The sequence below is a fragment of the Spermophilus citellus genome (assembly GCF_964194105.1).
Source record: "Spermophilus citellus genome assembly, chromosome: 2".
Lineage (NCBI taxonomy): Eukaryota > Metazoa > Chordata > Mammalia > Rodentia > Sciuridae > Spermophilus > Spermophilus citellus.
Window position 1 is genome coordinate 236,794,860 of NC_138183.1, and position 18,165 is coordinate 236,813,024.

At 37.0% G+C, this 18,165-nt stretch overlaps 1 protein-coding gene across 10 annotated transcripts in view; it reads right to left on the bottom strand.

Moving 5' to 3' along the window:
* Positions 1-18,165, bottom strand: part of PHF21A (PHD finger protein 21A) — a 198,057-nt gene that overhangs the window by 12,828 nt on the left and 167,064 nt on the right. For all 10 annotated transcript variants that reach the window (XM_081279937.1, XM_081279945.1, XM_081279943.1 and 7 more), the window contains 4 exons: positions 5,700-5,798; positions 1,536-1,587; positions 689-768; positions 177-237 (listed from right to left, as the gene is read on the bottom strand). In XM_081279937.1, the coding sequence (XP_081136063.1) occupies positions 177-237; positions 689-768; positions 1,536-1,587; positions 5,700-5,798 (292 nt within the window). The remainder of the gene's footprint in view (positions 1-176; positions 238-688; positions 769-1,535; positions 1,588-5,699; positions 5,799-18,165) is intronic.

Sequence of the window (18,165 nt, forward strand, 5' to 3'; positions counted from 1 at the left end):
GCACATACAACTCTGAAAAGAAATCTCATTCTCTGTTCCTCCTGTTCTCAGAGAACCACAACAAACTATTTTCAAGGGACAGAGGGGTCAGGTTCTAGGAGGGAGAAGGGAGGGAAAAGAAACACAACACAGAAAGCAAAAGCAACAGCAAAGTGGAGACTGAAAAATGCACTCACCTCTCTTCCGGGTCCCAGGATGCATTGTGCTGTTTAGGTATGTGACGGCACTCTTCTTACGCTTTGGGAATTGAAGAAGGAAAGGTGACTGGCTGAGCAGCCTGGTTATTACTGAAGACATGCATACATGCCTGTCACATGCTAACTAGTTAGCACCAATCATCCCCAAAATCTCAGTATAATGGGTTTTATTATGAGAACTTGGTCCTCAGAAAATATGCCAGAGTTCGGCTTCTGTTTCAGATGATAGTTGTGGTAAAGAAAGGACAAATTAAAAATTTTCAGGCAGGTTTGTATTTGCTCAAAATTAGGTTGGGGGGAATCCCTAAGGGGTAAGCAGTGAATAATAAAAATGAAATAATGTGATGAGCCAGAGTAAAACCATCATTTCACTGAGCTGGCCAAGTACAAGGTGCTGCTTGCTCTTAAGCAGGTTTTCAGATGGGAGGTGCTAAACAAGTCCCAAATAAAACTGGAACTTTAAGGAAAAGACCAAAGCAGGGCAGGAGTACCTCTGGTTCAAAGACTGCTCCACTGTATACTGGATTTGCTGTTGTTCTTCTTTTTCGCTCTTGCCTCTTGCTTTGGATTTCTTGGGAAAAGAAAAGGCTTGGATTAGAAGACAGGTATGGGAAATCTAAAAAACTGAACTTGGTTGTTTATCTATTGGTTTTTCCTGTAACAAATCAAGAATGGGGTGAGTCTCCATTTCACTGGAGCCCCCACAGAGGCAAGCCCACTATTAGAAGCAAACAAGTAGGATCACCTGCTCTCCTCTCTCAGAAAGCAAGACTGCACTGTCCCACAGCATGGCTCTGGGACTGGGAGCCCACAATATACCACCACACTTAACAAATAAACTGTCCTGATTTATTTTTAGACTGCTGTGCACATAGGTCTGGATGAGCTTTCTCTATAAACTTATACTGAGAAACCAAAATTCACCATTCTTTAATCAGTCATTCTTGAATCAAATAACCAAGACAGGCATAGCTTTGTAAGGCTTTAAGATTCTGATAACACAAAGTAATTGGAAAATACAGACAAGGACTTGTTAGAAGAACACTTGCTACTTTACTGTCAAAATGAAAGCGCATCCCCCACACTGATCAGAAGTCACCTAATTTAGGCAGCTTGGGGAGGTTTCCCAGGACCACAGTGTGGATGACGCTAGGAAGGGAAGGCCCTAAACATTAGATGGAGGGGAGGCAATGTTTTCTCTAAAGGAAATGAAGTCCATATGGTTGAATCATACTCTATTTGTGTTCTAATTTTCTATCCTAGGAATTCAAACACCACTTTCAGGGACAAAGCTGTGGGCCAGAAAGAAGGCAGTGCCAAGAATATCTTTTCTCTTACCTTCTAGATGGTCATGTGTTACCAACCCTAGAGACACCATGAAGGCAAGTTTCTGTGCCAGAGAAACAAAAGAAGAATATACTTCAGTCTGGGTTCTTACAAAGCCAACTGCTGGTTCCTAGTTAAACACCAGGGAAAGCCCAGTGGGCTGGTTGCTTGATGGAGGCTGGGTTCAGAGGAACCAAGAGCAGACATCTGCCACTCCGGGAAGCACTGGAGCCACTCTAGAGGCATTCTGGTCTAACAGGCCAAAAAGGAAGGACAGGGGTCTACATCTTCCACTTGCTCATTGTCACAAATCTGCATCTTGAGTAACCCAAGTTTTTGTCAGAAAAATATTCTTAAAAGGAAGAGAATTTTATATTCAAAAACACACAAAGAATTTAAAGAGTATTCCATGAAACAGGCTCCAAATTTCAAGTACTTCACTTGTCAGGATTAGTTGGGGTTTTTAACATTTTTTACTGCCACTAATTAGACAATGCTACCTCAAAGCTAAAATGATTTTCAAGAATTACAGCAGTTTCTGCTTTATACTGTTATTTATTTATTCATTTACTTATTTTTATGTCCTGGTACTCTGGGACTAAACCCAGGGGCACTTAATCACTAAGCCACATCTCCAGCCCTTTTTAAAATATATTTTACTTTGAGACAGGGTTGCCAAGTTGCTTAGGCCTACTAAGTTGCTGAGACTGTCATTGAACTCATGATCTTCCTGTCTCAGCCTCCTGAGCTGCTGGAATCACAGGCATGTGCCACCTGGCTGATACTAAAATTTTTAAATCAAACATAGATTTAAAAATCATGGAGCAATTTCTCTCTGAAGACCACTATATTGGGGCTCCAACAGAAACAAGGATGATTAGACTACTAATCTGACTGCAGGTTCCTAGTTAGACACCAGGGAAAGGCCAGTGGGCTGGTTGGTTGACGGAGGCTGGGTTCAGAGGAACCAGGAGCCACAAAAATGGAATGTTAAGACACTTCAAGCTATAGAAAGCAACAGATTTATTAAAAAAAATGTAGTCATAGATGAACAGTATATCTTTATTTTATTTTTTAAATATCTTTATTTTATTTATTCATTTTTATGTGGTGCTGATAATCAAACCCAGGGCCTCGCACATGCTAGGTGAGTGCTCTACCACTGAGCCACAGCCACAGCCCCTTATTTATTTATTTTTATGTGGTGCTAAGGATTAAACCCAGGGCCTCAATGTGTTAGGCAAGTGCTCTGCTACTGATAAACAGCTCCAGCTCCAACAGATTGATTTTTATTCTTCTCTTTGGTTGTTTGTGGTCTGAAAAGTATGACTTTAGAAACCACTACATGTGTTTTCTGAATATGTCAAATAATACATCATCAATTTCTTTCTCTGATGAAAAAAGAACATCATTAATTGTTAGCAGACAAGCTTCTATAGAGTTTTTTTTTTAAGTTGCAGATGGACACAATGCCTTTATTTATTTATTTTAATGTGATATTGAGGACCAAACTCAGTGCCTTACACGTGCTAGGCAAGTGCTCTACCACTGAGTCACAACCCCAGCCCCTCCTATAGAATTATTAATACGATGGTTTGGTCTTTAAATATCTTGACCTCTTCTTCTCAGCTTTAAATATTATGATACTTTGTCTGAAGTGAGAGGTTCAAACTATTCAAGACGCATTCCTTGAGAACAGAGGAATGTGTTTACAGGTATCTTTAGAGTCCTGAAAAAAAATGTTCTAATTTTACTTCCCACTTCAAAATCTTTGGTGGACATCTATTACCTCCACAGCTGGAAAGGAGCAGTAGTCCTAAACTCACAGCCCATTTCCTATGCTACACATTGAAATGGCATTCATTTTGTGGTTGCCAATAACCACATTCCTAATTTCTACTATTTCTTTAAAATAAAATCAAGATTAGAGAGCTGTCAGTTGAGGCCAGGTATGGTGGTGCACACCTGTAATCCCAGCAGCTTGGGAGACTGAGGCAGGAGGACTTCAGTTTCGAAGCCAGCCTCAGCTACTTAGTGAGGCCCTAAGCAACTTTGAGACCTTGTCTCAAAATAAAAAATAAAAAGGGCTGGGGGATGAGACTCAATGGCAAAGCAACCTGGGTTCAATCCCTGGCACACACACACACACACACACACACACACACACAAAATGGCTGTCTCAGTTGGGTGGTAATACACAATCTGTAATTCCTGCTACTTAGGAGGCTGAGGCAGGAGGATCACGAGTTTGAGGCCAGCCATGCCAACTTAATGAGATCCTGTCTCAAAAAATAATAAGGGATGGGGATGTAGCCAGGTGATAGGGCAGTTGCCTACCATATACAAGGCCCTGGCTTTGATCCCCTGTATCACATACAAACAAAAAAGATTAGAAGGCTGTCCACCAACATTCTTTGCTAATAAACCAGTGTTTAGATTGACATTCAGATGCATCTTTTTAATCTTGGGCCACTCACATCCAGCTCCTCTTTGCCAGTCTAGGTCAAGCTCACAAAATAATTATTAAATGAAAACAATCTCCTGTCTGTGGAATAGTGTTTCAGTGATAGAACAAAAAGATTTCAAGAACTTTTGCCAAATACCCACACATGTAACCACATACCCACATACATATTACATAGTATGTATATCAAGAGCTCATCTACTTTCTTTATGGCAGTGATTCTGTCCAACTAAGTGAAATATCTGCTACTACACAGATGGCATCTGACTGCTCACACTATATGCCACTGACCTGAGATATTCTTTAGTTTCTTTTGGTAAGGAAATTCTGCCAACAGTTTATTTTTCCTCCACCAAGCACAAAACCTGTCATTAATTTTTTTTTCTTCCTGTGGTGCTGGGGATTGAACCCAGGGCCTTACTCATGCGAGGCAAACACTGTACCAACTGAGCTATATCCATAGCCTCTTGTCACTAATTTTATGGATGATTTTATAAGTTTCTCAGCAATTTGTGTAACTAGTACTTTTCTGTGGCTTAAATTTTGGTCCTCTCTTTCTTTTTCCTTTTCAGTATTGGGGATCAAACCTAGGACTTCATGCAAACTAGGCAATTATTCTATCACTGAGCTACACCCACCCTTGTTCCTTTCTTCAAAGATGAAATTAAAAATTCATTCATATCATATCATAAAGAATTACATTTGGTTCTTATTTTTGAAAAACCTGGGCTAGTTCAATAAATCACTGATGTGTGTGTGTGTGTGTGTGTGTGTGTGTGAGAGAGAGAGAGAGAGAGAGAGAGAGAGAGAGAGAGAGAGACATGAAGTTTTGATGGTTCATGCCACTATTTGACATAGTTACATTATGAAAAATGCATGGAGGATAAGAGGGAGATGGATTACAAGTCTAATAAAATCCAACTATCAGAGATTCATCATATTACCTGTCTGCATTTTTCTTTTATAGTTGATTATACAAAAGCATTAAAGTAAGATATTCTCTTGTTTGAGGACACACAAATTCACATTCTGTATTTGTATTGGGGTCTTGTTTGCTATTTATATTTGTAATTCTCTCCTAAGTTTATATAGATGTTTCATCTTTTTTTTTTATGCTTCAATGAACTACTTTTACACTACCAATTCATTTAGGATTTGGGGTTTTAATGCAATAAAAAGTAATACAAAATGCACATTTAACAACTGTAATCGATAATGTAAACAGACATAAGCTGAGTGAACTGGACATTTATAAATGCCTGAGACAAACAGAATATAATAATAATTTGGAATATAACAGTACAGCTGTAACGTGTATTTGAACATCACCATTTCAAAACTTTTCCTTTGAAATAGCAAAATACTTAAGTGCCAGTGCATAGATCCTTAGGGCCATACTCAAATATGCCCCAAATGTTATTTAATTCTTTCTGATACAATATGAATGAATGTTTATGCCCTAAATGTGGGTGCAACTAAATATAAAAAAAAGCGACTACTCAAATTAAAGCCTCAGATAGACCCAGCACAATAATATTGGATAATTTCAACACATTTCCCTCACCAATCAGACTCAGAAATAATATTGTTGGATAAAAGAAAATATAAGAAAAAGATCGCTGAGTGATTCAGAAAGCAGGTATCCCTCCCGCCTCATGTGGGAATGAACTACACATCAGAGGCTGAGCCACACTTCAGAAAGATGGACCTACCTGAGGGTTCTCTTCCCGTTTTGGTTTGGGTGCAGCAGGTGGGGTGATGGTACGGCTCTCTGTTTGTTTTTCATCTGTTTCTGTGTGGGATTTAACTGTCTAGGAGAGAAAAATTCAATGTAAATTCAGAATTCATTTTTTTAAAATTGAAAACAGTAATTTAACTGTTAAAGGCAGCTGAAGAAAAGAACATGCTCAAATCTAGAACATATTAATAGAGGAGTTCACAGCATAGATTTCACTGGGGGTAAAATGTAAAGACCCAGCTGAAGATTAATCAGACTGTACAACTAGAATAAGAATCTATAAATAAAGTAATTTAAATTATACAAAAAGAAATATCCAAAGTAAAATTCCCATGTATGAAATGAAGTGCTGCTCTGATGTCAATGTACTATAGGATGTGGAGGTAGCTTCCCATAAGCAAGTCCACTGTCATATATGGGTCAAGCTCTAGACCACAGCATGCTCAAGAGCTGAGGGTCAGAATCAATCTGCATATATGCTCTTCTTCAGAATAATTCCAATCATAACCTGAGAGATTGAAGAACTACCTTTACTTGGGATATTTAAAACCTGCCTATATTATCCATTAGGGGAGAGAGGAAATTGCTAAAGGGCCACCTTGCAAGGGCTGAAGTCCAGAATACTCCCAACTCCCTCTACAGACATCCACTTAAACATCAGAAACACCAGTTGCATGACTATTTTTAAACACAAATGGTAGTAACCTACTGGCAGACTGAGACTGTATTACTATTCTTTCCACAACCTAATGGATAATTAATTTTATGAGTTCTGTAAATACTCAAATTATTTTAGAACAGTAGACATAAAACTGTATATAAAAACCTAATTTAGTTTTTCAAAATTGAAAAAAACTGCACAAAATTTGGTCTTTTTGTATGTAACTATGAGTAATTAAATTACGATCAAATTATCTCATTATTGATTGGCAGGAGTAAAAGACTTCAATCCTACAAAAACAACATCAAAAGTTTTAAAAAATCATAATAAACATCTTTCTATAATAACACTGAGTGCAAATGGTGTCAACTCTCCAATTAAAAGACAGACTGGCAAAACAGATTTAAAAACAAGACCCATCTTGCTAGAGATTCATCTTACAGGCAAAGACAGCTACAGGCTGAAAGTGAAAGGGTGGAAATTGATATACCATGTGAATGGAGCCTGAAAACAAGCAGGAGTAGCTGCTCTCATATCTGACAAAGCAGACTTCAAAGCAAAATTAATCAGAAGAGACAAAATCATTTCACACTGATAAAGGGAATAATCCAACAAGAAAATATGATGATAATAAATATTTATGCCTCATAATTAAGAGATACTACTTGAATTAAAGCCTCAGAGACATCCCAGTATAATAAAACTGGATGATTTCTCCCTCACCATTGGTGAGGTCATCCAGACATAAACTCAGGAAGACTCTTTGGACCTGAAAAATATTATAAATCAAATGGATTTAAGAAACATCTACAAAATATTTCATCCAACAAAGCTGAATATACATTCTTCTCAGCTACACATGGAGTCTTTTCCAAAATGGACCACATTTTAGGCCACACACACACACACACACACACACACACACCTCTTAGCAAATACAAAACAACAACCACCATGAAAACCCTGATACAATTCCTTGCATCTTATCAAATCATAATGGAATGATTTGATAAGTACCAAAAAACCCCACAGAACTATATAAACACGTGGAGATTAAATAATACACTTTTAAATGATAAACAGATGATGGAAGAAATTAGGGGAGGAATTTAAAAGTTCTTAAGACCCAAAGGAGAATAATGATACAATATATGGAAACCTATGGAACACTATGAAGGCAGTTTAAGAAGAAAGTTTATAGCTATGAGTGTCTACATAAGAAAACCAAAGATTCCAAATAATCAACCTAATGATACATAATAAACATAAACAAACGAATTCCAAAACTAGTAGAAGGAAGGAAATAATTAAAATCAGAGTCAAATCAATGAAATTGAGAATACAAAAAGAATACAAGGGGGCTGGGGGTATAGCTCAGTTGACAGAGTGCTTGCCTAGCATGCACAAGGCTCTGGGTTGAATCCCCAGTACCACCAAGGGGAAAAAAGTACAAAGGATCAGTGAAATGAGAGTTGGGTTTTTTGAAAACATAAAACAAGATGAAGTGCTGGGGTTGTGGCTCAGATGTAGAGTGCTCACCTAGCACATGTGAGGCCCTGTGTTTGATCCTCAGCACCACAGAAAAATAAATAAATAAAGGTATTGACAACTACAACTAAAAAATAAATATAAAGACAAAAACAAGACCATAAGCCCTTAGCCAAACCAACCAAAAGAAAAATAGAGAAGACTCAAATTAATAAAATATAGATAAAAGAAATTACCACAAACATCACAGGAATCAAGTGAGTAGATCATTAGGAATTATTTTGAGCATTTACATTCCCATAAATTGGAAAACCTAGAAGAAATACATACATTTCTAGATACAGTGACCTGCCAAAATTGAATCAAGAGAACACAGAAGGCCTAAACAGCCCAATAACTAATAATGAGAAAGAAGCAGTAATAAAAACAAAACAACAAAGTACACGACTAGAAGGATTCTCAGCTGAATTCTACCAGACCTTTAAAAAAGAATTAATGCCAATGCTCCTCAAATTATTCCGTGAAATACAGAGGAATGAACATTTCCAAATTCATTCTTGTGAAGCCAGTATCACACTCGTACCCAAACCATATAATGACACATCAAGGAAAGACCAATATCCCTGATGCAAATATCCTTACTCAAATATTAACAAACTGAATTCAACAAAATATTAAAAAGATTGTACATCATTATCAAGTTATCTTTATCCTAGAGATGCAAGAATGGCTTAACATATGCAAATCAATAAATGTAAATTCATCATAAATAGAATCAAGGACAAAAACCACTTAGTCATCTCAATAAATGCTGAGAAAGCCTTTGACAAAATTCAATACCCATTTATGATTAAAAAAAAGCACTGAAGAAACTAGTGACAGAAGAACCCTACCTCAACATCATAAAGGTGTAAAAGAAAAACCCAAAGCCCAAAGCCAACCTCATAGTAAATGGGGACAAACTGAAAACATTTCCTTTAAAATCTGCAACAAGACAGGATGTCCACTCTCACCACTTTTATTTAATACAGTGCTAGAAATTCTAGCCAGAACAATTAGGCAAGAAAAGAAAATAAAAGGGATAAAAACAGAAAAGGAAGAAGTCAAATTAAAACTATGGATGATATGCCTCTGTACTTAGAAGATCCAAAAAGCTAATAAATTCAGTCAAGTAGCAGGTTACAAAATCATCACATAAAAATCAATAGCTTTCTTATATACTCCTGGGCTGAAGTAGTGGCTCATGGTAGAGCACTTGTCTAGCATGTGTAAGGCACTGGGTTTGATTCTCAGCATCACATATAAATAAATGAATAAACAAATAAATAAATATCCATTGACAACTAGAAATCAGGAAAGCAATCCCATTCACAAATAGCCACAAAAGCAAAACAAAAAACATAAGAATAAATCTACTCAAGGAGTTAAAGAACCTCTACAGTGGAAACTATAGAACACTAAAGGAAGAAATTTAAAAAGACACAAGATGGGAAGACCTCCCATGTTTGTGGATTAGCAGAATTTTTTTTTTTTTAAGAGAGAGTGAGAGAGAGAGAGGGGGGACAGAGAGAGAGAGAGAGAGAGAGAGAGAGAGAGAGAGAGAGAGAGAGAATTTTAATATTTATTTATTTTTTCTTAGTTTTCGGCGGACACAACATCTTTGTTTGTATGTGGTGCTGAGGATCGAACCCGGGCCGCACACACGCTAGGCGAGCGCGCTACCACTTGAGCCACATCCCCAGCCTCAAGGATTAGCAGAATTAATATTGTTAGAATGGCCATAGTACCAGAAGCAATACAGATTCAATGCAAATCCCATCACAATACCAACAACATTCTTCACAGAACTAGAAAAAACAGACCTAAAATTCATTTGGAAGAAAAAAAGATCCCGAATAGCCAAAGCAATTAGAATTTTTGGCTTAGAAGCCAAAAAAGCATTGCCGGAAGCACCATAATACCTAATTTCAAATTATACTGCTGAGCTATAGTAACAAAAACTGCATGTACTGGCATAAAAACAGACACATAGATCAATGGTAGAAAATAGAAGGCACAGAGACAAACCCACACACCTAGTCATCTGATACTTGACAAAGATGCCAAAAACATACACTAGAGAAGATGGCCTTTTTAATAGATGGTATAATGCACCAATAAAAATGTGGGGAAAAAAGATTCTTAAAAATCATAATGCTGTGAAATATTTTACCAGATCTGAAAAACTAGCATAATCACAAAAATCTTTCACTTTCTTTCCTGGCCACTTCCATATTTTCTTTCTGCTTTCCAAATTATATTACATCAGGAAAGTGTAAGCAATCAATACTGTAGCAAGTGCTCCTGTGGGGCATAAACGCCGCCGTGTGCGTGTGGGTGTGAGCGTGCGTGGGTGTGGTCAGAGTCCTGCCATACGTCTCCCTTTGTACCATAAGCTACTTGAGTGGGGGCTATTCTGTACACCCCTTGTTTTGCACCCTTTGTGCTTAGTGTAGTACTTCACTCATTGCAGGAATACAAAAAGAGTTGATTGTTCGTCTGAGTCAAGAATGTAACCTACCAGGAGCATCATTCAAGTCTTTTCCTTCTCTCTCTCTCTCTCTCTCACACACACACAGTCTCTCCCCCCCCCCCTCTGAGTTTAACCAAAAAGGACACCTTTCCTCCATAAAATAAACCTCCTAAGGGAAAGTAGTTTATAATGACATTTTAAGGTCTAAGTTTATTTTCATGGTTCTTTGAATGTGGAAGGACAAAAGTATGAGGGAGGAGAGAGAAAAGGTTCATCGCTCCATCCCAAGGCTGTGTTAAGTAGCTTCCTGGTGGGCTGGGGATGCGGTAGCGCGCTCGCCTGGCATGCGTGCAGCCTGGGTTTGATCCTCAGCACCACATACAAACAAAGATGTTGTGTCCACCGAAAACTAAAAAATAAATATTAAAATTCATTCTCTCTCTCTCAAAAAAAAAAAAAAAGTAGCTTCCCGGAGCCCTGTTCTACTTGTAAGGCTGAGTAAAGCACTTGGTGGCAATGCCTTCCCCTCTGGGGAAGGAGATTCCCGTTCCTCTCCACTAAGGAATTACCCATGGCTCAAATGTCTCTCTCTTATGTACTAAGATATACTATCTGAGTGTTAGATTTAAAAATGCCAAAAACATTCAATCAAATAAAAATAAAACAATCAAAACATCATGGAGGGGGACTGTCTTTCTCTCAAGGATCTCTTGCTCTGGGGGAAGCCATGAGCTGCCATGTTGTGAGCAGCCCTATGGTGAGGTCCAGGAAATGAGGAGCTGAGCCCTCTTGCCCACAGCCAGTGAAGAGTAGCCCAGAATTATGCGAAGGAGCTAGCTCAGAAGTAAACTACCCAGCTTTGGTTAAGCCTTGAGATGACTGCCTGGCCAACTACTCTGACTACAATCTTGTGAGGGACCTTGAGTCAGAACCACCCAACAAAGCTGCAGATGAGAAGGCAGCAGGGAACATACTTAAAGTGCTGAGAAAAAAATTAATCAATCAGCCAGGAATTCTGCATTTATAAAACTATTCTTCAAAAATGAAGGAGAAATGAAGATATTCCCAGACAGACAAAAGCGGAGGATGTTTGATGCTAGTATATCTGAAAAGAAATGCTAAGGGGAGTTCTTCAAGATGAAATGAAAAGACATTACACAGTAACTCAAATCCACAAGAAGAAATAAGAACTCCATTAAAGGTAACTACATAGGTAAATATAAAATCAGTATTATGTAGTTTTGATTTGTAACTTTTCATTTTGTTTCCTAAATGACTTAAAAGACAAATGCATAAAACAATAATTATAAATCTTTATTAGCAGGCACACAATGTATAAAGATAAAACTTGTGACAAAAACAAAATACAGAGGGTCAGTTTGCATAGGAATAGAGTTTTGTATATTACTGAAACTAAGCTGGGATCAGTTCAAATTAGAGTGTAAAAAACTTATGAATGTTAACTGAAATCCCCATGGTAACCACTAAAAAAAAAACCCAATTAAAATATATATAGAAAAGGAAATGAGGAAAGTATTAAAATGATACACGAGAAAAAAAATCAAACACAAAAGAAGGCAGCATTGGAGGAATAAAAAAAACCCAAAGATGTATAGAAAACAAAGAGCAAAATGGTACAAGTCCTTTCTTACCAGCAATCATTTTAAATGTAGCTGGATTCAACACACACCACTAGAAGACGGAAAGTGGCAAAATGGATAAAATAAATAATCTAACAATGTGTTGCCTGATATTCATTTTAGAGTGAAAGATACAGAAAGATTAAAAGTGAAAGGATGGAAGAGAGTTTATGCTGGGTGCAGTACAGCTCAGGAGGCTGAGACAAGAGGATTGCAAGTTCAAAGCCAGCCTCAGAAATTTAGCAAGGCACGAAGCAACTCAGTGAGATCCTGTCTCTAAATAAAATACAAAATAGGGGGCTAGGGCTGGGGCTCAGTGGCAGAGCACTTGCCTAGCATGTGTGAAGCACTGGGTTCAATCCTCAGCACCGCATTAACAAAACAAAACACATAAATAAATAAAGGCATGCTGTCCATATACAAGTATAAAACAATTTTTTAAAAAATTACAAAATAGGGCTGGGTGATGTAGCTCAGTGGTCGAGTGTCCCTGAGTTCAATTTCCAGTACCCCCACCCAAAGAGAATTCATGCAAATAGCAGGCCAAAGTGTGCATGAATGTATCCCACCATTATACAAAATTCACCAGAGGTTAAAATTTGTTACAAGAGACATAGAAGACCATTATATATGAACAAAGGTGTCTGTCTGAAAACACACACACACACACACACACACAATGCACTCAACAACAGAGTCCCAAAACATATGAATCAAATACTTAGAACTGAGAAACAGATCACTCCACAGTAGCTGGAGATTTCAATACCTCACTTTAATAATAGATATAACATGTAGACAAAATACTAATAAAGGACATAAAGGACTTGAACAACACCCCAAACCAGTTATACCTCACAGACATATAAAGAACACTCTACTCAACAAGAGTATACGTACACATTTTCTCAAGTGTATATGGAACATAATCCAAGACAGACCACATTTCAAGCTATAAAACAAATAAAAACATTAAAAAGACTGAAGTCATATACCTTCTTGGACAAAATGGAAAAAAGCTAGAAATTAGTACCATAAGGAAAACTCATAGTATGTGCAAACAACACTTTTTTTTTAACAGTACTGGCAATTGAACCCAGAGACACTTTACCACTGAGCCACATCCCCAGACATTTTTTTTGGGGGGGTAGGACAGGGGAATACTGGGGATTGAACTCAGGGGCATTCACACTGAGCCACATCCCCAGCCCTATTTTGCATTTTATTTATCTCACTGAGTTGCTTAAGGCCCTGAATTGCTGAGGTTGGCTTTGAACTCAGGATCCTCCTGCCTCAGCCTCCTGAGCCGCTGGGATTACAGGCATGCGCCACTGGGCCCAGCCTCCCCAGACATTTTAATTTTTCATTTTGAGTCAGGATCTCACTGGCCTCAAACCTGAAATCCTCCTGCCTCAGATTGCTGAGTAGCTAGGATTGCAGGCATATGCTACCATACATGATTTAAACAACACACTCTTAAACTAAAGGGTCAAAGAAGAAATCACTAAGAAAATCAGAAAATACTTTTGAGATGAATAAGAACAAAAATATATCAAAACCTACTTGAGGGACTGGGGTTGTGGCTCAGTGGTAGAGTACTTGCCTAGCACGTGCAAGGCGCTGAGTTCAATCCTCAGCACCACATAAAAATAAATTAATAAAATAAAGTTATTGTGTCTGACTACAACTAAAAAATATACATTAAAAAAACTTACATGATGCAATGAAAGCAAGGGAAAGAGGAAAATTTATAGCAATTTTAAGTTTATTAATGAAGAGAGACCTCAAACCAATAACCTAACCATACTTCAAGAATTAGAAAAAAGAACAAGGCCCAAAGCTAGCAAAAGGAAAGCAATAATAAAGCTTGGAGTGGAAATAAATAAAATGGAGAAAAATAGTTGAATCTTATAAATCAGAAGTTGATTCTTTAAAAAGATCAACAAAATTTGTAAAGAAAAAGAAAAGACACAATAACTAAAACCAATGAGAGTGGGGGCATTATTACTTATTTTACAGAGGAAAAAAGGAAGAGAAAACACAGAACAACTGTTTATCAAATAATTAAATACCATAGGTGAAGTGGGGTGATTCCTAGAAACACATCACCAAAACTGACTCAAGAGAAGTAGAAAATCTAAACAGACCTCTAACAACTAAAAACACAGAAACAATAATGAAGGCTGGGCACAGTGGCACATGCCTGTGACATGGGAGGCTGAGGCAGAAAGATCTCAAGTTCAAGGCCAACCTTAGCAATTTAGAGACACCCATCTCAAAATAAAAACAAAAAGGTCTGGCAATGTAGCTCAGTGATAAAGTGCCCCTGGGTTGATCCCTAGTAATCCCCGCAATACACACACAAAAAGAGCCAGGCCTGGTGGTGCACACCTATAATCCCATCAACTTGGGATGCTGAGACCGGAAGATTGCAAATTCAAGGCCAGCCTCAGCAACTTAGTGAGATCCTATCTCAAAATAAAATAAAATAAAATAAAATAAATAAAAAAGGCTGGGGATGTAGCTCAGTAAAGAGCCCCTGGGTTAAATCCCCAGTACCCAAAATAAAATAAAATAGTTATCAAAATCCTCTTTTAATTAAAACAAAAAGTTCAGGGCCAGATGGCTTCATTACTGAATTTCCCCAATCATTTGAAGACATCCTACTCAATGTCTTCCAAAAAATAAAACCTAATTCATTCTATGAGAGCAGCATTACTTTATTGCCACAGAATAGAAAATTACAGATCTATTTCCCTTATGAATATGCTGCAAAAATCCTCAACATACTACTACCAAACTGAATCCAATGGCATATTAAAAGGATGATACACCATGACCAAGCTGGATGTATTCCATGAATGGAAGAGATATTCAACATAAGAAAATCAACATAACCCACAAGGAAAACATGTGATCATCTCAATTGGTGTAGAAGAAAGCATTTGTCCAAGTCCAAGAGCTGAGGGCGTAGTTCCATGATACAGAACTTGCCTGCTAAGCACGAAGCCTGGGTTCAGTCCCCAGTACTAAAAAAGAATCCACCACATATATACAAAAGGTAACTACATGAGATGCACGTGTTAATTAGCCTGACTGTAGTAATCATTTCTAGGTATCTATGTATACTGTTTTTTTTTTTTCTTTCAGGTAAACCAGGAAAACAACTTTTATTGGAAAGTCAAATAGAATACCAAGTTGGTTTTACTTTATATTTTATGGTATTAGGTCATAGTGCTAATTTGCTTTCATCTCTATGTGTATCTATATCAAACAATCACATTGTACACCTTAATGCAATTTTTATTTCTAAAAAGTCCAACATCCATTCATGATAAAAAGCAAAAGGGAACTTCTTCAACTTTATAAGAAATATTTATGAAAAACCACACCTACCATCATGTTCAATGGTGAAACGCTGAAAGCCCCCTCCCCCCATCAAGGACAAAAGGACTTTTGCTTTCACTGTTGCTACTCAACACTGTAGCAAAAGTTCCAGACACGGCAATTAGGCAAGAAATGGAAATCAAGACGTGAAAACTAGAAAAAAAGATATACAACTATCCCAATTTGCAGATGACATGATTGTAGATACAGAAAATCTCAAAGAATCTATAGAACAACTATTAGAGTTAATAAATTCAGCAAAGCTGCAGAGTACAAGATCAAGACAAAAATCAGCTGTGCATCAAAGGACATTACCAAGAAACGAAAAGATGGCTTACAGGATGAAAGAAAATATTTAAAAATCAAATATCTAATAAGGATCTACTCTTCATATTATATGAAGGACTCTTACAACTTAAGAGAAAAACAACTCAATTTAAAAACTGGCAAAAAATTTAAATACATACTTCTCTTAAGAATATATACAAGGGGCTGGGATTGTGGCTCAGTGGTAGAGCACTTGCTTCGCTCGTGTGAGGCACTGGGTTTAATTCTCAGTGCCACATAAAAATAAATAGACAAAATGAAGGTATTGTGTCCATCTACAACTAATACACACACACACACACACACACACACACACACACACACAAAAGGCACTGGGTTTGATTCTCAGTGCCACATAAAAATAAATAGACAAAATGAAGGTATTGTGTCCATCTACAACTAATACACACACACACACACACACACAAAAGTATATGAATGGCCAATAAGCACATGGAAAGATAATACTAATAGCAATTAGAGAAATGCAAATAAAGATTAGAATGCTATCTACTTCACACCCACCAGGCTGGCTATAAACGAAAGGGAAAAAACAATAAAAAAAGGAAAACAGTAAGCACTGGCAAGGGTGAGGAGAAAATGGAATGCTCATATATTGCTACTGGGAATAAAAATGATTTAGCCATAAAGCATGACTCTGAGGAACAATTTGGCAGTTCCTCAAAAAGTTGAGCAGAATTACCAATTGACACAGCAACCACACTCTTACCCATATAGCTCAACAAACTAACAAGTACTCATATGCATTCATATGCACCAAAGTTCACAGCAGCACTATTCACAATAGTCAACAGGTAGAAACAACTCAAATGTCTATCAACAGATGAATGGAGAAACAAACACATATACACACCATGGAATATTACTCAGCCATTACAAAGTAAGAAAGTATAGATAAATATTACAATATGAATGAATCTTGAAAACATTATACTGTAAAAGAAGCCAGACACAAAAATTCACATGCTTTATTATTCCACTTATATAAAATACCCAGACCAGGTTAATCTATAGACACAGAAAGCAGACTAGTGACTGCCAGGGTTAGGGGTGAATAAAAAAAAAATAACTCCTTAATAGAAACTAGGTTTTATTTTGGGATAATGAAAATGTTTGGGAACTAGATAAGAGATGGTAGTTGTATAACAGTGTGAATGTAACTAAATTGTTACATTGAATTGTTCACTTTAAGATGATTTAATTATATGTGATGTGAATTTCACTTCAATTTAAAACAATTAGGTTAAGAAACAAAAAAAGATTGATTCATCTAAAAGCTTGGTCTCTTATCAGAGATAACAAACCATTATCCACAGTTGAAGCTGCCCTGCAGATGTTATTTTTTGTCTTCACAGTATTTGAACAGTTACTAGTATTTTAAAAACTAGGCAACTTTTCAAAACATCTGGATTTCGGGCTTTTCTTCAAAGTTTCCATATGATAAAAACTAGTTACTGCCAAGAAGCAGCTGCTTCCTTGAGAAGGAGCACATTACTTTGCAGATCACCAGTCTCTTCCACTTTCTATTGCCAAATATTATCATGCTTGCCTGATTATTTCAAAAGAGGAATTAAGAATAAAAGTAGCTTATCTCCTGCACTCATATTTCAATTGAAAGTGGAAAAATAAAAAGACCTCGTTTACTTCCAACTTGTTTTACTCCTTTGTATTTCCTGCTTCACATCTTCAGCTAAAATTTGAATTTGTATCTTCTATTCTGTTTGATATTATAAAAGAGAGAATCCGAAAACTCTGACAAGTCTAGAACCCTGAATTTAAAATTTACCCTCTGAGACTTGGCTGCATGAAAAAAAAGTCAGTTAGGCAGGTGAAAATGAATAAAGATTCAAGTAGTTTTTGTAAACCACTAAGTCCCAAGTTTTCATTTCTGCAAATAGTTTAAAGAAATTGACACTAGAGCATTAAAATATGTTGGAGATCATAATCTAGAGCTTATATATTATGTTAATCATATAACACAATTATTATAATATATTATAATTTTCTTATATAATTATGCTATATATTATATAATCAATCACATTATATATGATATGCTATATCAAAGTTTTTATAGGAGTTCCACATCTATATGGGACAAGATGGTTAATCAGATTAAATAAATTTGAACTGAGGGCAAGCAACATCCCTTGCTTGGTTACTTGGCTCTCTGGAAAGGAAGGGAAGAATGGAACTACTATTCTCATCTTGTAAGTACTCCTATTTTAGAGGATATTATATAGGTTCCTATGAAGAACTTACATGGGAGGAGTAGGGGCTTTCTGGCAAACTTTCCCCACAGGACCTTCTGTTGCCTTCCATAGAGGTCCTTGTTGCAGGGTGTGGATGGGTTGGAGAAGAAACAAACATAATTCCTGAGAATGTAACTCCGAGTCAGACATCG